This window comes from Pan troglodytes, chromosome 6, assembly GCF_028858775.2.
Source record: "Pan troglodytes isolate AG18354 chromosome 6, NHGRI_mPanTro3-v2.0_pri, whole genome shotgun sequence".
In the NCBI taxonomy this organism is placed as follows: domain Eukaryota; kingdom Metazoa; phylum Chordata; class Mammalia; order Primates; family Hominidae; genus Pan; species Pan troglodytes.
Window position 1 is genome coordinate 60,795,225 of NC_072404.2, and position 24,865 is coordinate 60,820,089.

Genomic DNA, 24,865 nt, shown 5'->3' on the forward strand with positions numbered 1-24,865 from the left:
TCGTGAAGAGAGGAGGGGTCTGGCTGTAACATGGACCTAGAGGACATTTTTACTGCAGGAGAAGGAACAGTGGGGATGGGGTGGACTTGCCAAAGGAATATAGCTCAAGTTCCTGCAGCCCAAAGAAGCTCAGTTTCTTTTGGCCAAAGCTTCCGCGAGTTTCCCTGGCATTTCTCCTGCGGGAGCTACCGGGGCAGTGGAACACTTAGCCTCTCTAAAAGCATCTCCACGGCTGTTTGTGTCAAGCCTTTATTCCAAGAGCTTCACTTTTGCGAAGTAATGTGCTTCACACATTGGCTTCAAAGTACCCATGGCTGGTTGCAATAAACATTAAGGAGGCCTGTCTCTGCACCCGGAGTTGTGTGCCCTCATTTCAGATGATTTCGAGGGTGCTTGACAAGATCTGAAGGACCCTCGGACTTTAGAGCACCACCTCGGACGCCTGGCACCCCTGCCGCGCGGGCACGGCGACCTCCTCAGCTGCCAGGCCAGCCTCTGATCCCCGCGAGGGTCCCGTAGGGCTGCAGGGGAGGTGGGGACCCGAATAAAGGAGCAGTTTCCCCGTCGGTGCCATTATCCGACGCTGGCTCTAAGGCTCGGCCAGTCTGTCTAAAGCTGGTACAAGTTTGCTTTGTAAAACAAAAGAAGGGAAAGGGGGAAGGGGACCCTGGCACAGATTTGGCTCGACCTCGACATAGGCTGGGCCTGCAAGTCCGCGGGGACCGGGTCCAGAGGGGCAGTGCTGGGAACGCCCCTCTCGGAAATTAACTCCTCAGGGCACCCGCTCCCCTCCCATGCGCCGCCCCACTCCCGCCGGAGACTGGGTCCCGCGGGGGCCACCGCTGTCCACCGCCTCCGGCGGCCGCTGGCCTTGGGTCCCCGCTGCTGGTTCTCCTCCCTCCTCCTCGCATTCTCCTCCTCCTCTGCTCCTCCCGATCCCTCCTCCGCCGCCTGGTCCCTCCTCCTCCCGCCCTGCCTCCCCGCGCCCCGGCCCGCGCGAGCTAGACGACCGGGCAGCCCCCGGCGCAGCGCGGCCGCAGCAGCCTCCGCCCCCCACACGGTGTGAGCGCCCGCCGCGGCCGAGGCGGCCGGAGTCCCGAGCTAGCCCCGGCGGCCGCCGCCGCCCAGACCGGACGACAGGCCACCTCGTCGGCGTCCGCCCGAGTCCCCGCCTCGCCGCTAACGCCACAACCACCGCGCACGGCCCCCTGACTCCGTCCAGTATTGATCGGGAGAGCCGGAGCGAGCTCTTCGGGGAGCAGCGATGCGACCCTCCGGGACGGCCGGGGCAGCGCTCCTGGCGCTGCTGGCTGCGCTCTGCCCGGCGAGTCGGGCTCTGGAGGAAAAGAAAGGTAAGGGCGTGTCTCGCCGGCTCCCGCGCCGCCCCCGGATCGCTCCCCGGACCCCGCAGCCCGCCCAGCCGCGCACCGGCGCACCGGCTCGGCGCCCGCGCCCCCGCCCGTCCTTTCCTGTTTCCTTGAGATCAGCTGCGCCGCCGACCGGGACCGCGGGAGGAACGGGACGTTTCGTTCTTCGGCCGGGAGAGTCTGGGGCGGGCGGAGGAGGAGACGCGTGGGACACCGGGCTGCAGGCCGGGCGGGGAACGGCCGCCGGGACCTCCGGCGCCCCGAACCGCTCCCAACTTTCTTCCCTCACTTTCCCCGCCCAGCTGCGCGGGATCGGCGTCAGTGGGCGAAAGCCGGGTGCTGGTGGGCGCCTGGGGCCGGAGTCCCGCACGTGCGCCCCGCGCTGTCTTCCCAGGGCGCGGCGGGGTCCTGGCGCGCACCCGAGGGGCAGGCGCTGCCGACCCGCCGAGACTGCACTGTTTAGGGAAGCTGAGGAAGGAACCCAAAAATACAGCCTCCCCTCGGACCCCGCGGGACAGGCGGCTTTCTGAGCGAACCTCCCCGCCTCCGCCCTCCGCGCAGGTCTCAAACTGAAGCCGGCGCCCGCCAGCCTGGCCCCGGCCCCTCTCCAGGTCCCCGCGATCCTCGTTCCCCGGTGTGGAGTCGCAGCCTCGACCTGGGAGCTGGGAGAACTCGTCTACCACCACCTGCGGCTCCCGGGGAGGGGTGGTGCTGGCGGCGGTTAGTTTCCTCGTTGGCAAAAGGCAGGTGGGGTCCGACCCGCCCCTTGGGCGCAGACCCCGGCCGCTCGCCTCGCCCGGTGCGCCCTCGTCTTGCCTATCCAAGAGTGCCCCCCACCTCCCGGGGACCCGAGCTCCCTCCTGGGCGCCCGCGCCGAAAGCCCCAGGCTCTCGTTCGATGGCCGCCTCGCGGACGTCCGGGTCTGCTCCACCTGCAGCCCTTCGGTCGCGCCTGGGCTTCGCGGGGGAGCGGGACGCGGCTGTCCGGCCACTGCAGGGGGGGATCGCGGGACTCTTGAGCGGAAGCCCCGGAAGCAGAGCTCCTCCTGGCCAGCACCATGGTGTTTCAAAATGGGGCTCACAGAAACTTCTCCTCAAAACCCGGAGACTTTCTTTCTTGGATGTCTCTTTTTGCTGTTTGAAGAATTTGAGCCAACCAAAATATTAAACCTGTCTTACACACACACACACACACACACACACACACACACACCCCGGATTGATGTCCCTGGTTCAAGTGTGCCAAGTGTGCAGACAGAACATGAGCGAGTCTGGCTTCGTGACTACCGACCATAAACCCACTTGACAGGGGAAACATGCCTCGGAAGGTTTAATTGCACAATTCCAACCTTGAGCTGCGCGGGTTCCAAGAGCCAGGCCCGTACTTGCTGTTGATGTCATTGGCTTGGGGAGTTGGGGTTTGGTGCCCAGCGCGGTCGTTGGGGGAGGGGCAAGGCATAGAACAGTGGTTCCCAGACCTTGCTGCACATTGGAATTACCTGGGATTAAAAAAAAAAAATCAAAACAAAAACCAGTGTCTGGCTCCCGCCCCCAGACATTCTGATTTAATTGGCATGGGGCAAGACCTGGACTTGGGATTTTTTTTAATGCTCTTCATGTGATCTGTTGGGCAGCCAGATTTGGGGATCACTAGACGGAAGAAGGATTGTTAAAGTCTCCGGAGATGTTACTTGCCAATGCAAAGAGCTCTTTGAGGACATCTGGAATTGTTACAATATTGCCAAATATAGGAAAGAGGGAAAAGGTAGAGTGTGATTCCAATAATAAAGGATTCCGCTTTTCACTGAAGGAACTGGTGGAAAGGTTTCTTCTCTGCTGAGCCTGCAGGCCCGTCCTGCCTGCCTGGGGTGCCCGGGAGACGCGGGCCTGCTCCGGAGACTGCTGACTGCCGGTCCTGTTAGTCAGGTGTCAGCCCTGTCTCTGCCGAAGAGACTCTTCTCTTTATTTTAAATTAAACCCTCAGAGCACCACCAAAGCATCACTTTTCTCCCTCCATTGGTGTTCTCATTCTTTGATGTTACTTGTTTGAACACCACTATTAGTAGTTGGAGATTTGTTCCTGAGAAAAATATAAATACCACTTAATTTGCCTGTTTGTCCCGCATTCACTCAAAACAGAATGCTCCTGAAGACAAGAGAGAGAGTAGGTGAACAGAAGCTGTTCCATTACAGTAACATAAAAGACTGGATTTTCAGGGGCAAATTATTAAAATAGGAGATGAGCTCTTTTAACAGAAATTTGTTTAAGGCCGGTGTCTATCAAATTCAGTGGATTTTATTCAAGATGCACTTTGTTTAGTGGGAGTTTTGTTTGGTTCTGGGACATGCTAACTTCTAGACTTGCTGCTCTTAGAGGTAATGACTGCCAGACACCATTTCATGAGTCCTAATCCCCACATTAAGCATAAGAGGTGCACACTCTCCTCCTATGGGGGAAACTGAGGTAGGAAGAACTAAAGTGACTTTCCCACAGCTGGTAGGAGGCAGATGGGAAATTCACACCAGGGGCTTCCGACTCCAGATCCCTCTCTCAACTTCCAAACTCCACTGCCTTGTCCGAGTTCTGGTTTCAGGAGATCCAAATCAGGTGTGTGCAAATGTCTAATGTCAGAACTGGCAAGGGGAAAGGGCCCAGGGAGCCGGCTCATGAAGATGAGCCTGTCTGAAGCTTCAACGCGGGCTGTCCGGCAGTCTGCATTCCTGCGGAGTTCCTCAGCCCTCTGTTGGGTCACCTTCCATAGAGGCAGCTTAGTCCTCAGTTCAGTGAGCATGGAGTGGAGACTGCTTGAGGGGCGCTGAGCAAAGCCCTGCCTTACAGGATGAAGGTGCTCTCCAGAAGGGACACTGGAAAGTATTCCAAGGCGAGTCGAATTCCCAACTGAGGGAGCTTTGTGGAAATAAGCCCGCCCAGCCCCACTTCTGGAGACGTTCCCATTCAGTAGGTCCGAGCTGTCTTAAAGAGAAACCAAAGTGGGGATATTAATGGTATCCAAAGTGAGATCTACCCCACCCTCCCTCCTCAAAGGAGGTCAGATCAAGAAAGCCCAAGCCCGGCCTGGCAATTGGGACCTTTCTTCTCACTCCAGCCCAGGGTGAAGGTGGACAAGTCACTTTGACCCTTCAGGCTTCTGAGCTGTTGTTTCTGAATTCAGTGAATATTTACTGAGTGCATAGAATATGCTAGATATTCTGGGCTAAAGGGTGAAGGGGGGGTGAGTTTTAAGGGTTTCTGCTCTTGCTTCCAGATTGCTTTCAAATCTGGAAAGGAGACCAGTGGTTTGTGTGTTAGACCCACACTGCCGTAGCACAGAATACAAGAAACTGGCTGAGAGCTCCAATAGGCTTTTAACAGTAATTTCTGGCTTCACGTAGTTAGTTTCATAACTCATGATTTTTCAGAAACTTCTGGTTTGAAGACACCGATTGCCAAAAGTCCATTGTGCTGCATAATTACACTTGGTCCACGTGACAGCACTAACATGTTCTGAAATGTTTTTAGAAGTAGTCTCAGCAAAGATGAAGGATTCCTCCCTGTTTGAAAAGAAAATATTCTTTGTTTTTCCTTTGATCTAAGCTCTAAGACTAGCAGCTAGCATCTGAAACTTTTTTGACGAGAGTGACAAACCAACTCTAATATTAAAGGCAATTGATGATTATGGGCACTGAAGGGAAGGTAACCCCAGGCTGATGCCCCGGAATAGGGATGGGTCACAATGTTGAGGACATTTCGCCTGTTGCAGAACCCACCTGCAACACAGTGTGGCCCTTGCCATGTGACTTGTGTGTGTGCCTGTGTGTCTGTGTGTGCGTGTTTTAATTTTGACTTCATAAGTACTCTAGTTATGAGCTTATTTAACATTGGGTTTTACTAATAGGGGTATGTGTTGAGAAAATTTCAAAGTTTTAGAATATGGTTCACCCACATGTTGCTTCCCTGTAAATATAATTTTTAAAACCAGATTCTGGGCCGGGCATGGTGGCTCACCCCTATAATCCCAAAACGTTGGGAGGCCGAGGCAGGCGAATCATGAAGCCAGGAGTTTGAGACCAGGCTGACCAACACGGTGAAACCCAGTCTCTACTAAAAATACAAAAAAAATTAGCTGGGCGTGGTGGCAGGTGCCTGTAATCCCAGCTACTCAGGAGGCTGAGGCAGGAGAATTGCTTGAACCCAGGAGGCAGAGGTTGCAGTGAGCCAAGATCACGCCATTGCACTCCAGCCCGCGCGACAGTGTGAGACTCCATCTCAAAAAAAAAAAAAAAACAGATTCTGTTCCTCAGATCCATTCCATTTTTGTTTTCCTTTGTCACTTATGGACATTTGAAATTATGGTAATAAACATTGTTAGTCTCAGTTAATTATTACTGGTTTATTCTTGAACCACTAACCCATAGAGAATAGAGTGTAAATCTTAACTTGTTCCTGTAGGCCATCCCCATTAAACATCATAGTGTTTTCTCATTCGTTCTTTTTCGTTTTCCTCCTACAGGAATGAATTGTCTAAGAAAATTCCAGCAGTTGGCTCTTTGGACGACATCTCTAGATTGTCCTCCATTGGGCCCATAGGCACAAGCTGGCCAGTTTGAATTCGGGCAAGAATCCAGGCATTGGAACTTATTCAAATAACTAGTTTGCCTGTAATTTTCACTTTTTCAGAGTCATCTCGTAAAGCTTTCTTGCTACACATTTAGATAGATACACTCAATCCAGTTGTCTAGAAAGTTCCCTGAGCCAGCTGGGAGCAGGAGGGGTAGTTGGGGCCAGGAATATTGGGGGCGTGTTTACTGAGCCCCTAGAAAGTAAGTGCTAGATTTGACATTTCAATCCCTGAAGGCCCTGAAGTTCAGTATCAAATGACTGGTCCTGTGGACTGAGCATCTGTGAATTGCATATGCTTAGAATAAATTTTACTCCTACCAGTTTCAGCAGCTTGCTTTAGCAAGCAGTATGGAAACACTAACATGGGGGAGTAGAATTTCTCTCTCTGATCCAAGTTTTATCTCATTCTGGTGGGTTTTCAGGGAGAGACTCGGAGTCCAAGTGTCCTTTCTGAATATATCTGGAACTTCTCATTAACAAAAGACTCAAGTTATAATTTAGGGGACAAGGCACCCAATGAGAATGCCTTGCAGGCAGCCCTAAGTACACCTGCAATTACACCATTACTAGCGGGGCAGCACACATGGCCCTGACTTAGTTTAAATAATTACATAAGTCAACCACAATTGTTTGCCCTTTGCATACAAGGGCAAGTATTGGTACCTGTTACAACTTAGGCTTTTTTTTTTCTTTATGTTTGAGCCATGATGAGTGATTTACACTGTTCCATCCATATGTTGAGATGTAAGAATAAATTAGACTTGGTACTTGCCCTTAAGTGTCTGGAAGTCAACTGGGGGAAGAGAGAGCTAGAGATAATAAGTGTGAAACAATGTCACAGAATCAATGACAGAACTCTTCCCAGGACAAAGGATGACTTTTGAGTTCAGTCTTTGCCTTTAATTCTACATGGGGAGGAGAGCACGTTTAGCCACAAGTAGAAGGGATTACTCATTTGAGCTATTTGGTTATATGGTTATTTCCCCAGAGAAGAGGATGTGCAGGGCATTACACAAGCAGCGCCAATAGGAGCAAAGTTCTTGAGAGTGCTAGTAATTCAAATGGCAGGAAGAGAAGGAATAAATGGTAAGGCTACCTACAGTTCACAGAGAGCTCCATCCTCACTGTGGCTTTGGATTTTGTCCTGTGTGAAAGAGAAGTGACTGTGAACTGACATGCTGTGTTTGGTGTTTTAGAAAAATGGCTGCAGCAGCGGTTTGGGGAATGGACTGCAGGGGTGGCATTGGAAACAGGAAGGTTCATGACTATTGCCAGAGACAGAGGATGAAGCAGGAGCAAGGAAGATTCAGGACAGGGGACTCTGGGGCTGATCAGGAGGCAGAACTGGTTGATAAGTATATGTAGCAGCATAAGAAAGAGAGAATCCCAGATTGACACCCAGGCTTCTCACTTGGAAGCCTGGATAGATACTGAATGCAATCACAAAGGCTGGGAAGTCAATGGGACTGCAGGGAAGGGAAGGGAAGGGAGGAGAAGGGGAAGGGCAGGAGGGTCCAATATGAATATTCAGCTTTTAGATGTATTGAGCTTGAAGTGCTCAGAGGGAGAAGTCCAGGAGGCAGTAGAATACGGTGGTCCAGAGCACAGGAGAGCAATGTGGCTTGAGTTGTCATTTGCTCACATATTTCCGTGTCAGTTATTTGTCTTAGATCACAGAACAAGTTCTCCTCTCACAGTTTCCTGGCTCCACCTGTCTCATGCTCACCGTCAGCATCGAAATTGAGCCACACCAGGGGTTCTGGATACCAGCTTCTCTCTAGGTGAGGCTGCTATAGTCAGCAGCTGATTAGTTGCAGTTATCAGCAACTGGTAATATAATATATTGTGCATATAAGTGTACCAGAAGTCATGTTTGTATATTGCTGCAAATACTCGGAATGGGGATCTCTTGTTCCCTGCTTAAGACCACATCACATTACTTAGTTTTGTACGTTAGTGACTGAACCAAAAAAAGTAGGAGATGATTTTTTTTCTTTTTTCTTAAAGCAGTAGCTTTTGAACCTTGACCATGCTTTCTAACCAGCTGAGGGGCTTTTGAAAAAGAGGGTGCCTTACTGTGCCCCAGACCAGGACAATCAGTATTTCTGGGGAACGGAGCCTGGCACACACACATTTCTTGAAGCTCCCTTGGCAATTCTGAGGAGTGGATTACATGTTGTATGTAGCTTGTAACGAAAGAAATCTTGTCTTTGCTCTCAGACCCCCATTTCTTACTCATCTCATGAGCTCCTTCGAGATCCAGAAACAGTTGCATATTTCATTAGTAAATCAGTTCCAGAGTCACATTTTATTTCACAAGTTAGTCCATTAAAAGTTTCCTGCAGTGAGGAAGTAGCCAGAAAGAACACTCCACCCCTCCTCCTTTTTATAACTATAGGGTCTGGCTCAACAGAGCAGGAGCATCGCCATCTTGGACAAGCCCCTCATTCTAAAGTTCACCTTAATAAAAAACTGCCTAAATCCAAAGTGCATCAGCCTAATGGCTAAGGTCAGCATGACCATAAACCACAAATAACATCTCCAACCGGAAACATTCCAAACTCCTCCTCGACCACAGACATGCTAGTCCCGAGATAACCCCCCTCCAGCAGGGAAGATGCCAGTCTTGGGATAACCCCCCTCTGGCCGGAAAGATGCCTGCCCCAAGATAAACTCGCCTCCTCCCAGAGATATTCCAACACTGCCATAAAACTCCCTCAAACAGGAACATTCCAAAATTCTGATAATCTCCCTCACCCTAAAACCAATATATATTCCTAGTCTGTAAGAGAAAGCGCTCTTGACCAAAATTCACCAGGAGTGCCTCTCAGGTTTTAACTAAAGAAAACCTGTCTTTAACTGCCAAGATAAAGGAAAAAAAAAGTTTTCTGCAGTGGCTCTCAGCAGGCCCAGCATGGCAGCAGCACCTGAGAACCTGTTGGAGATGCACACTCTTGGACCCCACCCTGGCCTCTGAGTAAGACACTGGAAGGGCAGGCCCCGGTCTGTGCACACAAGTCCTCAGGGAGATTCTGACTGATGCATGCCAGAGTTTGAGAACTGCTGATATACTCCAGGCACATCGCATGCTGGGATCTAGATATACCAAGGGAACAAAATAACTGCACTTGTCCTCCGAGGACCGACTTACCTTTTGGAAGGGCTGAGAAAGAGAGACACATACAAGATCACTCCCTGTAATGCAATGTTTTATAACAGATGTGATTTGGGATTTCAGTGGGAGCCCAAAAGAGGGACTGACTAATTCAGCCTCTGTGACAAGGGGAGTTTCTCAGAAACAGAATGCTTAGCTGGGCCTCCAGGCACAGGGACAGGAATGAGGAAATACTTGTAGGCCCTGTGCTCCTTCAGCAAAACCCTCAGTTTCTTGTTATTTTTATAAATGCAAACATCTTATTAAAGTAGATGCTAAGGCATTAGAATTTCCTGCTTTATTTTTCTAAATGACCATGAGGAAACCTGGAATGTCAAAGGTAAAGTGCAACACATTCTGCATTTAAAAATTAAAATGATCCTTTTTTAAAGTAGCAACCAGATGTGAAAAACTGGACTAGAGTCCAGTTTATAGTTGATAGCTTTAACTTTCTCCCCAACAGCACAATTTTCCCTAAAATGTGTTATGTATAAGTAAAATGACTACTTCACATCCTTTAACTCTTCCTACAGAAATCTAAGAGAGAAATGAAACAAAAGTTTGCACAGTTCTAGACACGATAAATACATGTGAAATCACACAACTCAGAAAATGTCCCTTAAATTAATTGAGCCATTGGTACTTGTGAATTAGAAGAGACATCTATGTTCTGATCCACTGTTGAAAGCTGTACAATGTTACCTATTTATTTGCAGACATCCTTTGGAAACAAATAGGTAGATTTGTAACAAATAAAGAGTGGAGTACAGCTGCTGACATTACCTTGTATATTCATGCCTTTATGTAAAAAAAAAAAATATATATATATATATATATATATACACACACATATGGAGGTAAAGACCACTGCTTGCTTTGCAGTTGTTTTAAGAGCATTCATGAAGGATTTTATTTTATAAGCAGAAATGTGATATCTGACGATTTTACCACTACATACTTGCAGGCCGGTGCACAGCAGATGATGTCATGATTGTTTTAGCAGTCCTATCATTTTACTTATGATGTCATTACAACCCTTTGCTAAAATTTCTTTCCTTTACTCCAGGTTTTGGATAAAATTGATGCATTGCACATAGTCTCTCTGATAAGACAAACTGGCATTTGTATGTGAAAAACTGTGCATGTTTTAGTGTCTCTGCTGATACTCAAATTATCCATTATTTTAGTGCTGGAATAAAAAGAAACCACTTAGTGAATTTGTGCAGGTCCTTAAGGACAGGCAAAAGTGTCCTGAGATTTTCTGATCATTGTATACCAAATTTTAGAAACTTTTTCAAAAACATTTTTTTAATTTCAAAAACCTGGTTTTGTTTATTTACCAGCAAACGTTGAATACCTGAAAGCTTTCAGGAGATTTTATTACAATGGTTTCTATTCACTTACAAAATTATCTCCTAGTTCATTCTCATACGCTGTAAGCCATTGTAAATGCTTCAAATTGTGCCGAACGAGATAAACTAGACAAGCTATTTTAAGTTTGTTCTAGTGCTAACTTGCAAGATCTAATGGCTCCAACTAGATTTTTAACATAAAGTATATTTTAATATATTATTAGAAAGTTAAGCAATTATCTGTTTATGGGTAACAAAAACCCTGGAACCCCAATGTCAGATGTCATCCACTTTTGATTAAGTCCAAACATATGACAGATAAACAAAAGATGGTTGGCTGGGCTCGGTGGCTCATGCCTGTAATCTCAGTACTTTCAGAGGCCGAGGCGGGTGGATCACAAGGTCAGGAGTTTGAGACTTGCCTGACCAACATGGTGAAACCCGCCTCTACTAAAAATACACAAAAAACAGCTGGGTGCGGTGGCACGTGCCTGTAGTCCCAGCTACTCAGGAGGCTGAGGCAGGAGAATCACTTAAACCTGGAAGGCAGAGGTTGCAGTGAGCTGAGATCACACCACTGCACTCCAGCCTAGGCGACAAAGCAAGACTCAGTCAAAAAAAAAAAAAAAAGTGGTCATTGGAGAATTATTGTGTCACCTGTTGTTTTTTAACGTACTAATTTTGAGGGGCTTTTAAATAGAGTGCACTATAGAACTTTTTCTTGGCTTCAATTTGCTACAATGTTAATAGAGAATCAGAAACCTTATCCTTTTAGATGTTTCTTGATTTTTTTAATTTCTGGTGACATTTATGAGTGAGGATAGTGTATTGCCCTGTTTCCTTTCTTTACTCCCCTTTCTTCTTCCTTCCTTGCTTTCTTTCTTCTTCCCTTCCTTCTTTCTCTTTCTCTCTCCTTCTTTTTTGCAAGCTGCTATGAATTAGCCTTCACAGAGAAAGAAAAATTTTTATAAATAACTGGAAATGAAACTTTGCAAAGGACTGCAGATGAAAAACCTTGTCAAATGACTGTAAAAATATACTGTATAATTTTCAAAAGTTAGAAAGTACCAAACACACTCAGTATTCATGGTTATACAAGTATGCATACACATGTATTGTTCCCTGAAAAGTGGTGTTGTTAAGGGAGTTTTTCTTAGTACGCAGCTTAACATATTTTTTTCTGTAATTTGTTGTTAGTTATAATGGGGAGAGAAAACAGGTTAGAGTCTCCCCTCTCAGTTTCACCTTCCATAAAACAGCTAAACTAGATGATCGTCAGACTCCTTCCAGCTGAAAACATCTGTGAAATTAAAAACAAATCTAAATATATGCAAGATATGTATTTAAACATGCTGGTAATAAGTGTGCTGTCCCTATAATTTAGATGCCAAAACATTGATGTCATAATAATAACAACACCTCGCATTTGTACAGCACCTCATAGTTTACACAATGCCTTAACATTCTTCTCTCTCAGCCTCCTACAACCCCACAGGATTGGGATAGCTTTCCAGATTGGGAGGTGAGGCACCCAGGCTCAGAGCGATTCTGCTGTTGTCCGTAATCACCAGGCTGGTGAACACTGGGCACTGGGTGCTCTCCTGCTACACAGCACTGTCTCTCAACATGCAGGTCAAGGTTACTTATTCCTCCTTCAAGACATCATTGGGTTTTTTAGCTATGGATGCCCCATCACTTTTAGTTCTATTTGTGAATCAAAGGCTAAATAAAGTATTCCTCAAAATTTGTTATACTTCTATTACTAATGCTTAATGTCCCTCACAATTTCTGTATATTTCTGCTCTGTTTTGGTTCCTTTCCCAGGTTTCTTTTTTGTTATGAAGTAGTTTTTAGACTCAAGTCTCTTCTGTATGTGTTATAACTGCCCATTCCATAAGATACAGGGCAGTGAATTTGTGAGCCTTGAAAATACTTACTTTAGAAATGAGAAGTATGACTTTTCAATGTTGTGTCATCAACTTCTGTAAATTTTCCAGACCTATAAATACTTGCAGAAAAAAAATGAAAGGAGAAGGCAACTTGACTTAGCAGTTGGGTCAGTTAGCAATGCCTATGGCAAGCTGTAGTAATTCCCTTACATAGATTTGTAAGACTCATTTCTATGATTTAAATGAAGGCATACACTTAACCTCTTTAGGGTGTGAAACAGCTTTTACAAAAAGAGACAAACTTAAGAAACAGTGTGGCCCTCCAAGAGTGTTCATTTTCCATATCATACCATTTGTAATAAGCTATTCTGGCTGGGATTTACTTGCAAGCATTGGCTTTTAAGAAGAGATGGTTTCACACATCAAATTATTCACTTGGAGGCACTTTCTGGGTTGAAGGAATGGAATGGAGAGTGCGGCAGTGAGTAGATCTCTCAGTGACGGTGATGTGCCTCTCCCAGAAGAAATTTCAAAATGCAGTGTTCATTTTCCTCCACAAGAAAGGAAGAAACTGTTTTGTTATTGTTTATTCCTAACATAGTGGAAACTTTTCAGTACTCTGGCAGAAATTTCCCAAAAGCAATTTTCTATTTCATGATTATAAAGTAGCAAAGGAAAAAGTCCTGCACTCCAGCTGAGCAATGGATCTCCAGTTGTTATCTAGGTGCTGCAGGTTTAGAGAGTATTGCCAGGAGAACACATCGATTTTTCAGGCCTGTGATGACGTATCTCTTGTTGAATAAGTAAACCCTTCCAGTAAACAGGCAGTTAGTATATTGATTTCAGGGTGGCTTTAGTCACTGAACCTCTAAGTCTTGCAAAGGTTACTTGGGCAAAAGCATCATTATTTTACCTTCAGTCAACAAAAATCTACCTGGCCGAGGCAGAACAGAAAGTTCAGCAATTTGATGAAGTGGGACAACATGAAGAATCAGGTGAGTTGCCTACTTTTTCACTTCACTTTCCACCTTTAGAGATTCTTGTTTAGATGCAGAGTAGTGACGTGCCTGGTGTCAGGGAGAGAATGTTGAATGAGAAAAGTCCCAGAAAGGCAGAAGACTTGGGTGATTATCTGAGTCCATCTTTCCTTATCACATGACAGAGTTCTTGAAGTCTTGGCTAGGAATTCTAGGCTTTTAGATTCGTTGGGCAATGGCTACTAAATGTTCATAATGTTGCTCAGTTGCAAAAACAAGACATTCAAACTATAGCCAGGGAGATAAGTAGTCACGAACTCAAGGCCTAAACTCTGCTGATGGAACCGATGAGAATTGGGTGCTAAGGCGAGGAGAGTTGCCAATATTATATTCTTCGGGGTTTTTTGTTTTTATTCGCATTTTGGAAAAGGAAAATATTAGCATTCCTCTGACTTAATATTGAGAAGACACTGGGCACTCTTTTTCCTCCCACACTTGTCTTCTTTCACTAGGTGACGAGGGAAGAGGTAGCATGAGATGGTGGTCACAGGTGAGAGGGGCTGTTGTGAGCACAGGCATGTTGACTGCACATTGGTCACCTAGTAGAAGTTTTGCAGGCTTGGTGACTTCTGAACACTGTTTTCAAGGTTGATTTTTAGTTGAGAGAACCTCTAGGTACCACGTAATGTTATTAACAGTAGTACTGATCTCACAATCGCCCTATGTCCCATTCACAAGATGTTCTGCCAAGCCATAAAAGGCCCAGTTAAGTTTAAGAGAAGTCTCAAAAGTAACAGATAATAACTAATCAATACCCAGTGATTTTGAAATGTAGACATCAAACATACCAATTTGGTGGTATCATCCTTAGAGGCAGACAGAGGATGATTAAATCATTCAGCCCATCTCTGTCTGAGGACGCAGCTTAGCACAGCATGGTGGAGGCTAAATGGGCCTTAAGGGAAAAAATGATATCTGAAGATGCAATTTATTTCAAAAAGAGTTTGCTCCCATGAAGTTTCACTCTCTATGTAGAACGGCACCAGCACACACTTTTCCTGAGCCTTTGCATGTGTGGCAAGCAGCGGCCTGGCGTCCTGGGGAACTGAATGAGGACGCAGATGACCCGGACGTGTTCACAGTTTGACACATCTGACTCCCAGATCAGGGACAGCTAGCTCTGCTGGCTGGTTAAGTTGATGATTCCATCTTTGCCTGGTTCTCTGACTGTCTCATGCTTTCTGTTATTATTATTTTGCAGCAGATATTTCTGCTCATTTGTCAATCATGTATGCATCCTGGATGGCATAGAGTTGATTCTCCTAACAAATCAGTGTCCCTTTGTATTTTTTTCTGGCCATAAGATAGAATATATATGTCATTTATTAAAAATGGAGAAAATGTTCAGGAGTTTCTTGACTCAGAGAGGGAAAAGGGATACTCAGGGCACTTTTTCAGCCAGGAATTTACTACCTTTGCAGGGTAAAGGGGACTCACCACGCTGGAAGTCAAAATAAGCCACCAGTGCCAAGTGTTCAAAGCCCTTAGAATCATAATGCTCTTAAAGCAAAGTCTTCAACAATGCTTGAAAACTTCCACTGGTTCTCAGTATGTCCAAAATTGTCATGTCTGTGAATGATTCTCTCAATCTGAAAATTTTTATAGCAGGCTAAAGAATGAGATAGGTCAGTGTGATTCTAGAACTAATCATTAACATTCAATAGATGACTATTTTGTTCTAGAAAAAGCAGCAACTTTCTACTTACTCTATTTTGAGGGTAAATTCTCTGTAAGTAGAAAAAGCAAAATGTGGACATGGGACTAACATATGAATACACAAAGCAAATGTACCAAAAAGATCTTAAGACCTGCCTTGTGGTGTTTTTTGTTTTGTTTTGTTTTGTTTTGTTTTCATTAAAGTGACTTGTTAGCCTCTTTCTCCCTGTGAAGCACAGGGAGGTGACGTGATGTGCGCAGGGCAGACTCTGCCACATGCCCTGGCCTTGAACTCAGGGCCCCCTGGGGACTTCAGGGGATGCTGGCCATGCTGAGCAATGCCTGTGGGTGTCAGTTTCCTCATCTGCAGAATGAGGGTAGGCCTGGTGCTTATCTCATAGGGTCGCAGAGGGGATTCAGTGACAGGGTGGTGTAGAGGCTGGAGCGTGACCCATGTGTGCACGACAGCCTTCCGACTAGGGGAGGTGGGCCTGGGCTCTCACCAGAGAGCCTGTGTTCTCCATGGCTACATGACTTTGCCCCAGACGTCCTTCCCATGGTCTGGACCCTAGGAAGTCGCCAAGAGCCAGACAGGAGAAAGGCTCCACTTGGCTCTCCTCTTTGGTGACCATCCCTTGCCTCCATGGCGGGACTCTCAGATGACATCCCACCAACTCTCACTTGCCTTCCCTGGTGGGTCTCACTTTCCCTCAAGGGTGTTGCTTTTTTGTTTCCTGCATAGTCCTGGGCCAGTTTTGATAACCCTCTTCATTTCACTTCAGAAACCCTGATGATTTCTTCCTGTGCTATTTTTACCTTAGGACTTTTACTATGACGACTGTGAATGGCCCATTTCTTGTTTTTTTCTCTTGCTCTGCTTTCTCCCCCATCATCACTAAAGCAGACATGGCAATGATGGCCATGCACACTTTCCGAGGGTCCAGCTGTAGATCTTCATGGTTCCCCAGGTGCTTGGACCATCTTGCGAGGAGGGAGGCAAACACACCCTGCCTGGAGCACTTGGCCCTTTCGGCAATGTTTTGGCTTCCTCAAGTGAGAAAAGAATGGATTTGTACTCCCCCTCTCCATTATTGTTTTTGTTTTGTTTGTTTGTTTTGTTTTGTATTGAGACAGAGTCTCACTTTGTTCCCCAGGCTGGAGTGCAGTGGCGCGACCTCGGCTCACTGCAACCTCCACCTCTCGGGTTCAAGTGATTCTCCTGTCTCAGCCCCCTGAGTAGCTGGGACTACAGGTGCCCGCCACCACGCCTGACTAATTTTTGTATGTTTCGTAGAGACAGGGTTTCACCATGTTGGCCAGGTGCCCATTATTATTTGATCTGGAATTAATCGAGCTACTGCAGGAATTGCTTGATTCACTGATGACTGGTGTTGAGGCAGTACACACCCACACCCAAGGACTGTGACTGTCTTCTGAGGTCCATCCTCAGAAATTCCTGTCTCTTCACCTAGTGTGTAATAAGGCCTGCGCGTGTTATATGGAACTGTAAAAAATGCGCCAACCATCTGTCCTTCCTCTTTATCTGATTACTTATCATTGTTCTCTAATTTGCAAGTTAATAGACTGATCATAAATTAATGCATGCTGGAGACTTGCTGTTTCCTACTAGCAGCATATAAAAGTTATTTTTAACGTTGTTTTAAATCTGTGAGTAAAAATAAATTGCTTTGCTGCAAGAAACACCAAACATGGAAAAGCTAACGGTTCAAAGTTAATAATTTATCTTATGGACATCGCTAGCGGCATAGTTGCTTTAAACAGTGAGAGGATTTAATAGATATTTGATTTGCAAGTGGGATGAAGGGTGGTCTAACCTTTGTCCTGTGTTTACCTTCCATGAGATCCTAGAGGTTGTACAGCACAGTAGTGGCATGTGACACACTTGAGAGTGCCTGTTCTGTACGGAAACCTGGAAACTATGAAGGGAAGTGGCCTTCGAGCTTAACACATAAGCCTTGGGAGGCAAAACCTTTTATTCTCTTTAAATATTCACTTTAGGATAAGCATTTTTTTAGGTGTTAGGAACAGGGAAAACTGTGTGGTTAGGAAGGAAGAAAGAAGAAAGTTAACTGTTGTACATTCCCTAGGTAATGTTTTTAAGCATTGTTATTCACTTTCAAAACACATTTTATTTATTTGAACTTAACATTTTGATCTTATTTTTTCAATTTCTTTTAATTTAACAGACAGGATGAGTTTTTTTATAGTTGTATTACTTAGAAATTATACTAAAAATGGCCGAGTGTGGTGGCTCACACCTGTAATCCCAGCACTTTGGGAGGCCAAGGCGGGTGGATCACTTGGATCACTTGAGGTTGGGAGTTCAAGACCAGCCTGGCCAACATAGCAAAACCCCGTCTCCACTAAAAAAAAAAAAAAAAAAAAAAAAAACTAGCCACGCATGGTGGCAGGCGCGCCTGTAACCCCATCTACTAGGGAGACTGAGACATAAGAATCACTTGAATCCAGGAAGCAGAGGTTGCAGTGAGCAGAGATTGCACCACTGCACTCCAGCCTGGGTGACAGAGCAAGACTCTGTCTCGAAAAAAAAAAAAAAAGGATAAAGAAATCATACTAAAAACAAAACAGAATGCTGACCACCTTATAGAAATAGAAATAGTGGTTTGCTGTGATAGCAAATTTTCTTGTTAACTTTTTATTTTTAAAGAATTGCACATTCACAGGAAGTTGCAAAAAATCTACTGGGAGGTCCTATCCCCCCTCCCCCAACCTCCTCCAGTAGTAACATCTTAGTAGCAAAGTTTTGTATATTTATTTTGATATCATTATCTAAGTTTGACATCATTATCTAATATTAACCTAAGCCAAAAGCCCACTATTTTAATTATCTAGTGATGCAGTGTTATAGAACTCGTAGCCTTTCACAACATTATTTGGAAGTTAATTTTCTTAAGTGAAATGTTTTTGGTCTTTAAAGTTTGGAGGCCATGGAGGCATGAGGAGAAACGGGATGAGGGAGAAAGAGCTAAGATAGATAAAGACAGAGATGGGGAGATCCACTGATTCGTTGAACAAACCAGATACTTCCTTATAGTTTTTGGATTAACTTACATGAGCTAAGTTTATATTCTGTTCATATCACAAGTGGTCAAGTTTGTGTGTGTGGGTGTGTGTGTGTACCACTCTACCCATCCAATATTTATTGTCCTGTATTTGGTCTGTTCTGCCTTCTTTATTTTCAGGATAGGTGTCCTAAATGAGGGTCTTTGGAAAGCTGGTGAGGCCATGTTGCCCGTTTCAGGTGTTCCGTGCTCAAATGTATTCATTTCTTGAAAAATTCAGGGAGTGCACACTTTTGTACATTTTCCTATGTGTATATGATACCATTATATAAATCTTAAAAATATATATGGTTCACCTGAATCCCCAGCCATTTGGTAGAGAAGATAGAAAACCTACAGAGGAGGCTAAGATTTTATTAGAAAATTCAGCTTCTCGACGGAGGTATTGGCTTTAAAGTCAAGACAATGCATCTATTATTTCTTTTGATATAACTAGCTAAAAGATCTCTTAAATTCAAAGTGGCCCTCATCTTACTGTTACTGCAATTTACTCTTAATTACAAATTATATAAAAATAGGTTTTGAAATACTGTAGCGACAAAGTAATATACCTCTGCTCCATTACACAGATAAAACCTCTAAGGAACACCTCCTCTCTTAACAGGCGTTAACCAACTGCAGAAACTGCAGAAGGACAGGGCTATTTGGGAATAACACAGCTCCCTTCCTTGTCTGTTCCCTCCCATTGTCAGGCTTCTGTGGAGCCATATTCAGAGCAACATAGGGAGGGGGAAGAGAAAATCAACCCCTTGGTGAAGGAAAGCTCCCAATTCACAGAGCAAACATGGGTGCTCTTGTTTGTGGGAGCTCCCAGGGCCTCCCAGCTCACCGAGCATTCTGAGCCCTGATCCTTACACTAATTGTATTATGCAACCATAAATGATGTCTGCTGTACCAGCGGGGACAGTTTATTTTAATAGGTTGGTATAACTTGGCAGAATCTTATCTGCATGTTTCATCTTGGATTTTTAGCTCAATTCAACTCAATAGGCATGTGTCAAACGTCTACTGCAGACTGAGCACTGAAAAGCTGCTGGGTACAGGGTTACATGGATAGAAAACGTAGCCTCTGACCCCTAAGGAGCCTGTAATCCAGATCCCCATTCTTTCCATCCCATTCTCCCAAGCAAGAATTTACCTAATGTGGTTTGCAAGAATTTAAGAGCTGAAAAGGTGGTCACGAGAAGCCGGAATGGGTTCGCTAAAATGTGTCTATATGATTAAGCATAACGTAGCTTTGCAGCACACTTCACGGCTTCCTCAGAGCCTTCCGCACGCGGTGTCTCATTTGAATACTTGTGTGAGGATAGCCTCATAGCCCTCAGTGAGCTCTTCATGGAGTGATGCAGTAGACAGCAAGCCTCACACTTCTATGCTCAGGGAGGACCAAATTTGCCTTGAAAAATATTTATAGTCTCTTCACATTTCTAAGTTGACATCAAAAATCGGTTACCATAAAATCCTAATAGTTGAAGAGATGTAATTTCAATTATTTGGTAAACCTGACCTTCATTGTCAAAGCAATTAGTCAACTCAGATTTACTTTCTCCCAGATAATAGATTCTGACTTCTTTTTTTCCGATTAAAAAACTTAACACCTTCCTCAGGAGATCTATCTCAGTTCTGAATGCTGATTCTAACTAAGAAGGATATTTGGCTACATGCTGGGAAGAGGGGTACTGAGGCACGCCGCGATTCTACTCCAGCATTTCCAGTTAGTCGGGTGCCTCTGCACTCCCGGTGTTCCGGCGCCCAGTTAGTTGTGTACTCTGGGCTGTCCCTATACTGGAGTCCTAAAACACTTACGACTGCAGATAGGGGGAGGTTTTTCAAAACCTTGGTCTGAAAAGCCATAGAAGGGAGATAGAGAAGCGGGGGGGTGGAGCCACAGTACATTCAGGTGGATCGGTTTTTGGAAATAGTACAAACTGGAGGTGAAAACCTGGAAATTGATCTGTCGTTCCCATACTTCATGCCGAGTCCTTGTGGACCCACAGAGACACACTCGCCCCAGTTTGAAGGTTGCTAACTTGATTCTGAGGACACCAGTGAGGTGGTAGTGTGCAAATGATGTGTGAGGAAACTTTGGAGGAGTCTCACCCTGCCTGGAGCACGTGGCCTCTAAAACAGTGCAGCCTTCCAAAGACAGAAGATGTGGACTAGTGAGAAGCCAGGTATGGTGACTGCTGCTGGATGAAGCTTGTCCCACCAGAGGCTCGCTTGTTTCATTGAGCACCTACTGTGTGCTTGTGGGATGCAAACACACATGTGGTCCCTGCCCTCAGGTTAATAGGTAGGGGTGGAACAGTTATGAAACTGCTCTAAAGTCATTTTCTCAAACTGGGAGTGACAAATGTATCCACTTGGAAAAGATTGAGAATTTTATAAGATTTTTAAATTTTTGTTTATTCACATTGAGGAGAATCTAAATTCTTTTGAACTTATGTGTAGATTTCACCATTTTATAGTAACAAATCAGTCCTCCTGTGTGTGTGTGTGTGTGTGTGTGTGTGTGTGTGTATGTAAACCTCACCTTACAATATTATTATTTTAAATAGCGACTTGCATCTTAAGGAAATTAAGAGGACAAAAGAAAAGCTGCTGTTTTGTATGTATCCACATATTTACCAGGTGCTTCCCTGCCGGCAGGTGCTCTGGTTCTGCACTGCCTGTTGTCCCTTGCCTGAAAATGGTTGCCTCCAATATTTGGCTCAGTTTTCTGATTGTTTACAGTGGCAGAGGAGGGTAGATCTGGTACCAGTTAGTAATTGCCAGAGGTGGAAGTCTGTGGATGAAATTTGTATAACATGGAACGTTAGTTCCACAGTTAATGCTACTCACATTGGAATCCATGGAAATTATTTTTTGGTGAAAAGGGCCCACGCATTATGAAATTTGAGATCCATCACTATAAGTGAATGTAGGCCCTGGATACAGTGGGAGCTCAGAAGAGCAAATCAGTTGGTCATCTTGCTCGACATATTTTACTAAGGGCATCAGTAAGGCTTTCTATGACCTGCTCTTTCAATGCTTGGTTGACATTTGGGGAGCAAAGATAAACTAAGGATTCTAAGTTCTGTCCTGTGATGCTGTAAGGGGAATCTCAAACCTCCAGGTGGAGGAGCGCAGAGATGACCAGGATGGTGGAAGCCTGCAGGAGAGCTGAACACCTGAAGACACCCAGTGGGAAGACCAGGACCTTTAACGCCCATATCTGCTGCTCAAGACTGGCAGAGAGAAGAGGGTTTGTGATGAGAAAAGGTGGTGAAAGGCACAAGGAGGCACAGAGCATGTCAGGTCCCATATCCCAAAAGGAATGTGCTTGGGTGAGGGAGAGCTCCTCCATGGCTGGAGGCATTCAGAGACCAGGCAGTCGCTTGTGGGTTTGTGATTAGAGTGAGGTTCTTTTATAAAGGGAGTGAGAAGAGAAGGTCTGTGGATACTTGAGTGTATCGGTAATTAAGAAATAAATTGTGTACATCCCATTTCTTTCCACATTTTCCTAGGCTGTCACAGTGGCTGCAAAGAAAGCAGTCCGTGAACTGAACTGTGATCCCAGACAGGCAAGCACACCAGGAATCTCTTCTCAGCTGTTGATAATGAGGGAGCGCTGGGGAGAGAAATGGGGTCCTCTTTGTTTCCTCTGTGCCGATACCTTTCTCTTTGTTAAAACAGCTAATTAAACACTGAAGCAGTATAGCTCTTTTACTATACACTGGTAGTCATAGTTCTCTTACTGTTCTCTTCACTGACTGTTCTCTTACTATACACTGATGGTGAAGCAGAAATTCAGAATTCCCTGCATGTGTCCCAGTTTGAAAGCCGCTGTGCTTTGCTGTGGATTAGGATCAGACAGTTGAGTCTTATTCCAACAAGGAAAGTTGCTTATTGGAAGGTTTTGCTGCAGGGAGCCTTGAGTTCTGCATCAGGCTTGGAAGTGGGCTCTGTGGAGGTCAGAAGGAGGATCCCCCACCCGCAGCCTCAAGAAAAATATGAAAAGTGGATTACGCCTCTGTCCTATATTGCCTATAAACTTTCTGCAGAATGACTGTATTCATATCCTACATTTTTTCAAAGCGATATTAATCATGAGACCTGCAGCTAAAGTCAAGTAGAATTTAGGGATAATTAATAGGAGGAAGGTGGGGTTGGAAGATCTGCATGATTACAGTCCTCTGATATAACTGGAAAATTCTCTCCATTAGCAAGGAGCTTTGGTTAATATAAAATGGACAGACTAAACCTAGGCAATTTATTTTACTCATTGCTGTATTTTTATTTCAGAGCTGGTTGAAAATATTACAAAGTAATATTTTAAAGTGCTTATCTAAACTCTTACTCTGCATTTTATCATTCGGTTATGAAATGACTGGGGAAAGACTTTTCTTGCTTTTATTTCTCAGTGTCTACTTATAAACATGTTTTTTGAACTACTGTTTTTGTGACAACATGCCTTTTTCCCAGAAAATCTCAGGTTAACATTAAATAGGCACTGGATGTTTATCTGATCTTGTTTATAGAAACACAAGAAAATTTTAACCTTGTATATACTTTACTCAATTAACTAGGTAGGAGGTCATTGAAACATTTAGAATTCCACTCTACATTTCAATAATTATCAGGTGAAAGCTACTGCATCTACATCAGAAGATGTTTGTAATTTATTTAAGAATAAAATTAGCTATGCAAGAAATAGTATGTGGAGTCCTATGTGGAAATCACAGAAACCCTGACAACTTGATGATCTTTCCGCAAGCTAAAAATATCACTCTGGATCACAGCAGTAGAGGACTCTGTAAATTTAATCTGTGTGTCTCCTGTAAATAAGTGCATTAGCAGTACACAGGTGGTGTCAGAGTCAGTGATGATGGATAGAAATTCTACATAAAATCCAGGCGCAGTGGCTCACGCCTTTAATCCCAGCACTTTGGGAGTCTGAGGCGGGTGGATCACCTGAGGTCAGGAGTTCGAGACCAGCCTGGCCAACATGGCAAAACCTCGTCTCTACTAAAAATACAAAAATTAGCTGGATGATGGCACATGCCTGTAATCCCAGCTACTCGGGAGGCGGAGGCAGGAGAATCTCTTGAACCTGGGAGGTGGAGGTTGCAGTGAGCCGAGATCACGCCATTGCACTCCAGCCTGGGCAAAAGAGCGACACTCCATCGCAAAAAAAAAAAAAAAAAAAAGTAAGAAGTTTTACATAAAAACGTGGAGTGAGTCCAAGGTGCCATTCATCCAGCCCATACACATCATACCATGTACAGAGTGGACACCAGATAAATACATTGACTGCATGCCACAAACATATATATGTAGGCACCGTTGCATTCAAATACACATCTGCAGTCCTAACACATCTTTATTTGCTAACGAGCATCAATGTATTTAAAAACAAACATGTTTAAACTAGTGAATGATTAGATTATAATGACCTTAATTCATAAATTTTCTCATTGGCCTTTTGTATACTTCAATTGTAATACCTAGAAAAACAGTTATGTCCAAAGGAGTGAATAGGCCTTATCTGAAACAGGTGAGCGTGACAAGTGTTTTCTTATTTATTTTACTTTTCAGATAATTCATCTTTAAAGTACATTAGTTTAAAAGTACTTTTAAGGAAATAGTACTTGGATTAAAACTTGAATCATTGTTAAGGAAAACTATACCTTAACTTCATGTAATCACAATTAAACCTCTTCATATAGAAGGATCTAAGAATTTTCTGCAGCATTCACCAGCACCAAAAAGCTCAGAGACATATATTTCTTTCTCTGTATATATATTTTAAATTCAAGTTAGTATAAATTGACAGGCAGGTCAGAGTAATATATGATCTTCTGAGTCCCCTTAGTAATTAAAAGAAATGATTATTTTTGCATGAAATATGATCAAGTGATTTTAAGTGCCTGATAAAAAGTCTTAACCATGACAACCATTAAAGATTACATCAAAGAAAAATAAGTTTGACTTTCATTTACCTTGGAAACAGCTATTAACTGGTAACCTCAAGAAACACCATGAAGAGTCAGTTTGCTCCACACATGTCTTGTAGAAGTCAAATAACTGGTGGTTATCCAGTAATGACAAGAGGTAGAAGTTACATCCTTGCTGTCTGATTGAACCTTCCCAGAGCTGGCACAAGGCTGGGAAGACCATAGGTGCTAAATGAGGAACTACTTAAAGAAATAAAATGGAATTTCATGGACAAGAAAATCCATGTCCATTTGGTTCTGTGACCCACATCCTTTGTATCCTATGCTTTTTTTTTTTTTTTTTTGAGACGGAGTCTCGCTCTGTTGCCCAGGCTGGAGTGCAGTGGCGCGATCTCGGCTCACTGCAAGCTCCGCCTCCCGGGTTCACGCCATTCTCCTGCCTCAGCCTCCCGAGTAGCTGGGACTACAGGCGCCCGCTACCACGCCCGGCTAATTTTTTGTATTTTTTTAGTAGAGACGGGGTTTCACCGTGTTAGCCAGGATGGTCTCGATCTCCTGACCTCGTGATCCGCCCGCCTCGGCCTCCCAAAGTGCTGGGATTACAGGCGTGAGCCACCGCGCCCGGCCTATCCTATGCTTTTTTACACGTGGTACATGGTTGCAAGATTGCCCCTGTTTTCTACTTATAGTTCCATGCAGCATGGATGTGGGAAAAAGTCTCCTCTGCAAAGGGGGTTAATGCAGGTCACT

General features: G+C 44.6%; 1 protein-coding gene across 2 annotated transcripts in view; it reads left to right on the plus strand.

Annotated features, from left to right (window-relative positions):
- The first annotated feature begins 801 nt into the window (after positions 1-801).
- The window catches only part of EGFR (epidermal growth factor receptor), a 192,977-nt gene continuing 168,913 nt past the window's right edge, over positions 802-24,865 (plus strand). For both annotated transcript variants that reach the window (XM_519102.9, XM_001156264.8), the window contains exon 1: positions 802-1,352. In XM_519102.9, the coding sequence (XP_519102.3) occupies positions 1,265-1,352 (88 nt within the window). In that variant the 5' untranslated portion in view covers positions 802-1,264. The remainder of the gene's footprint in view (positions 1,353-24,865) is intronic.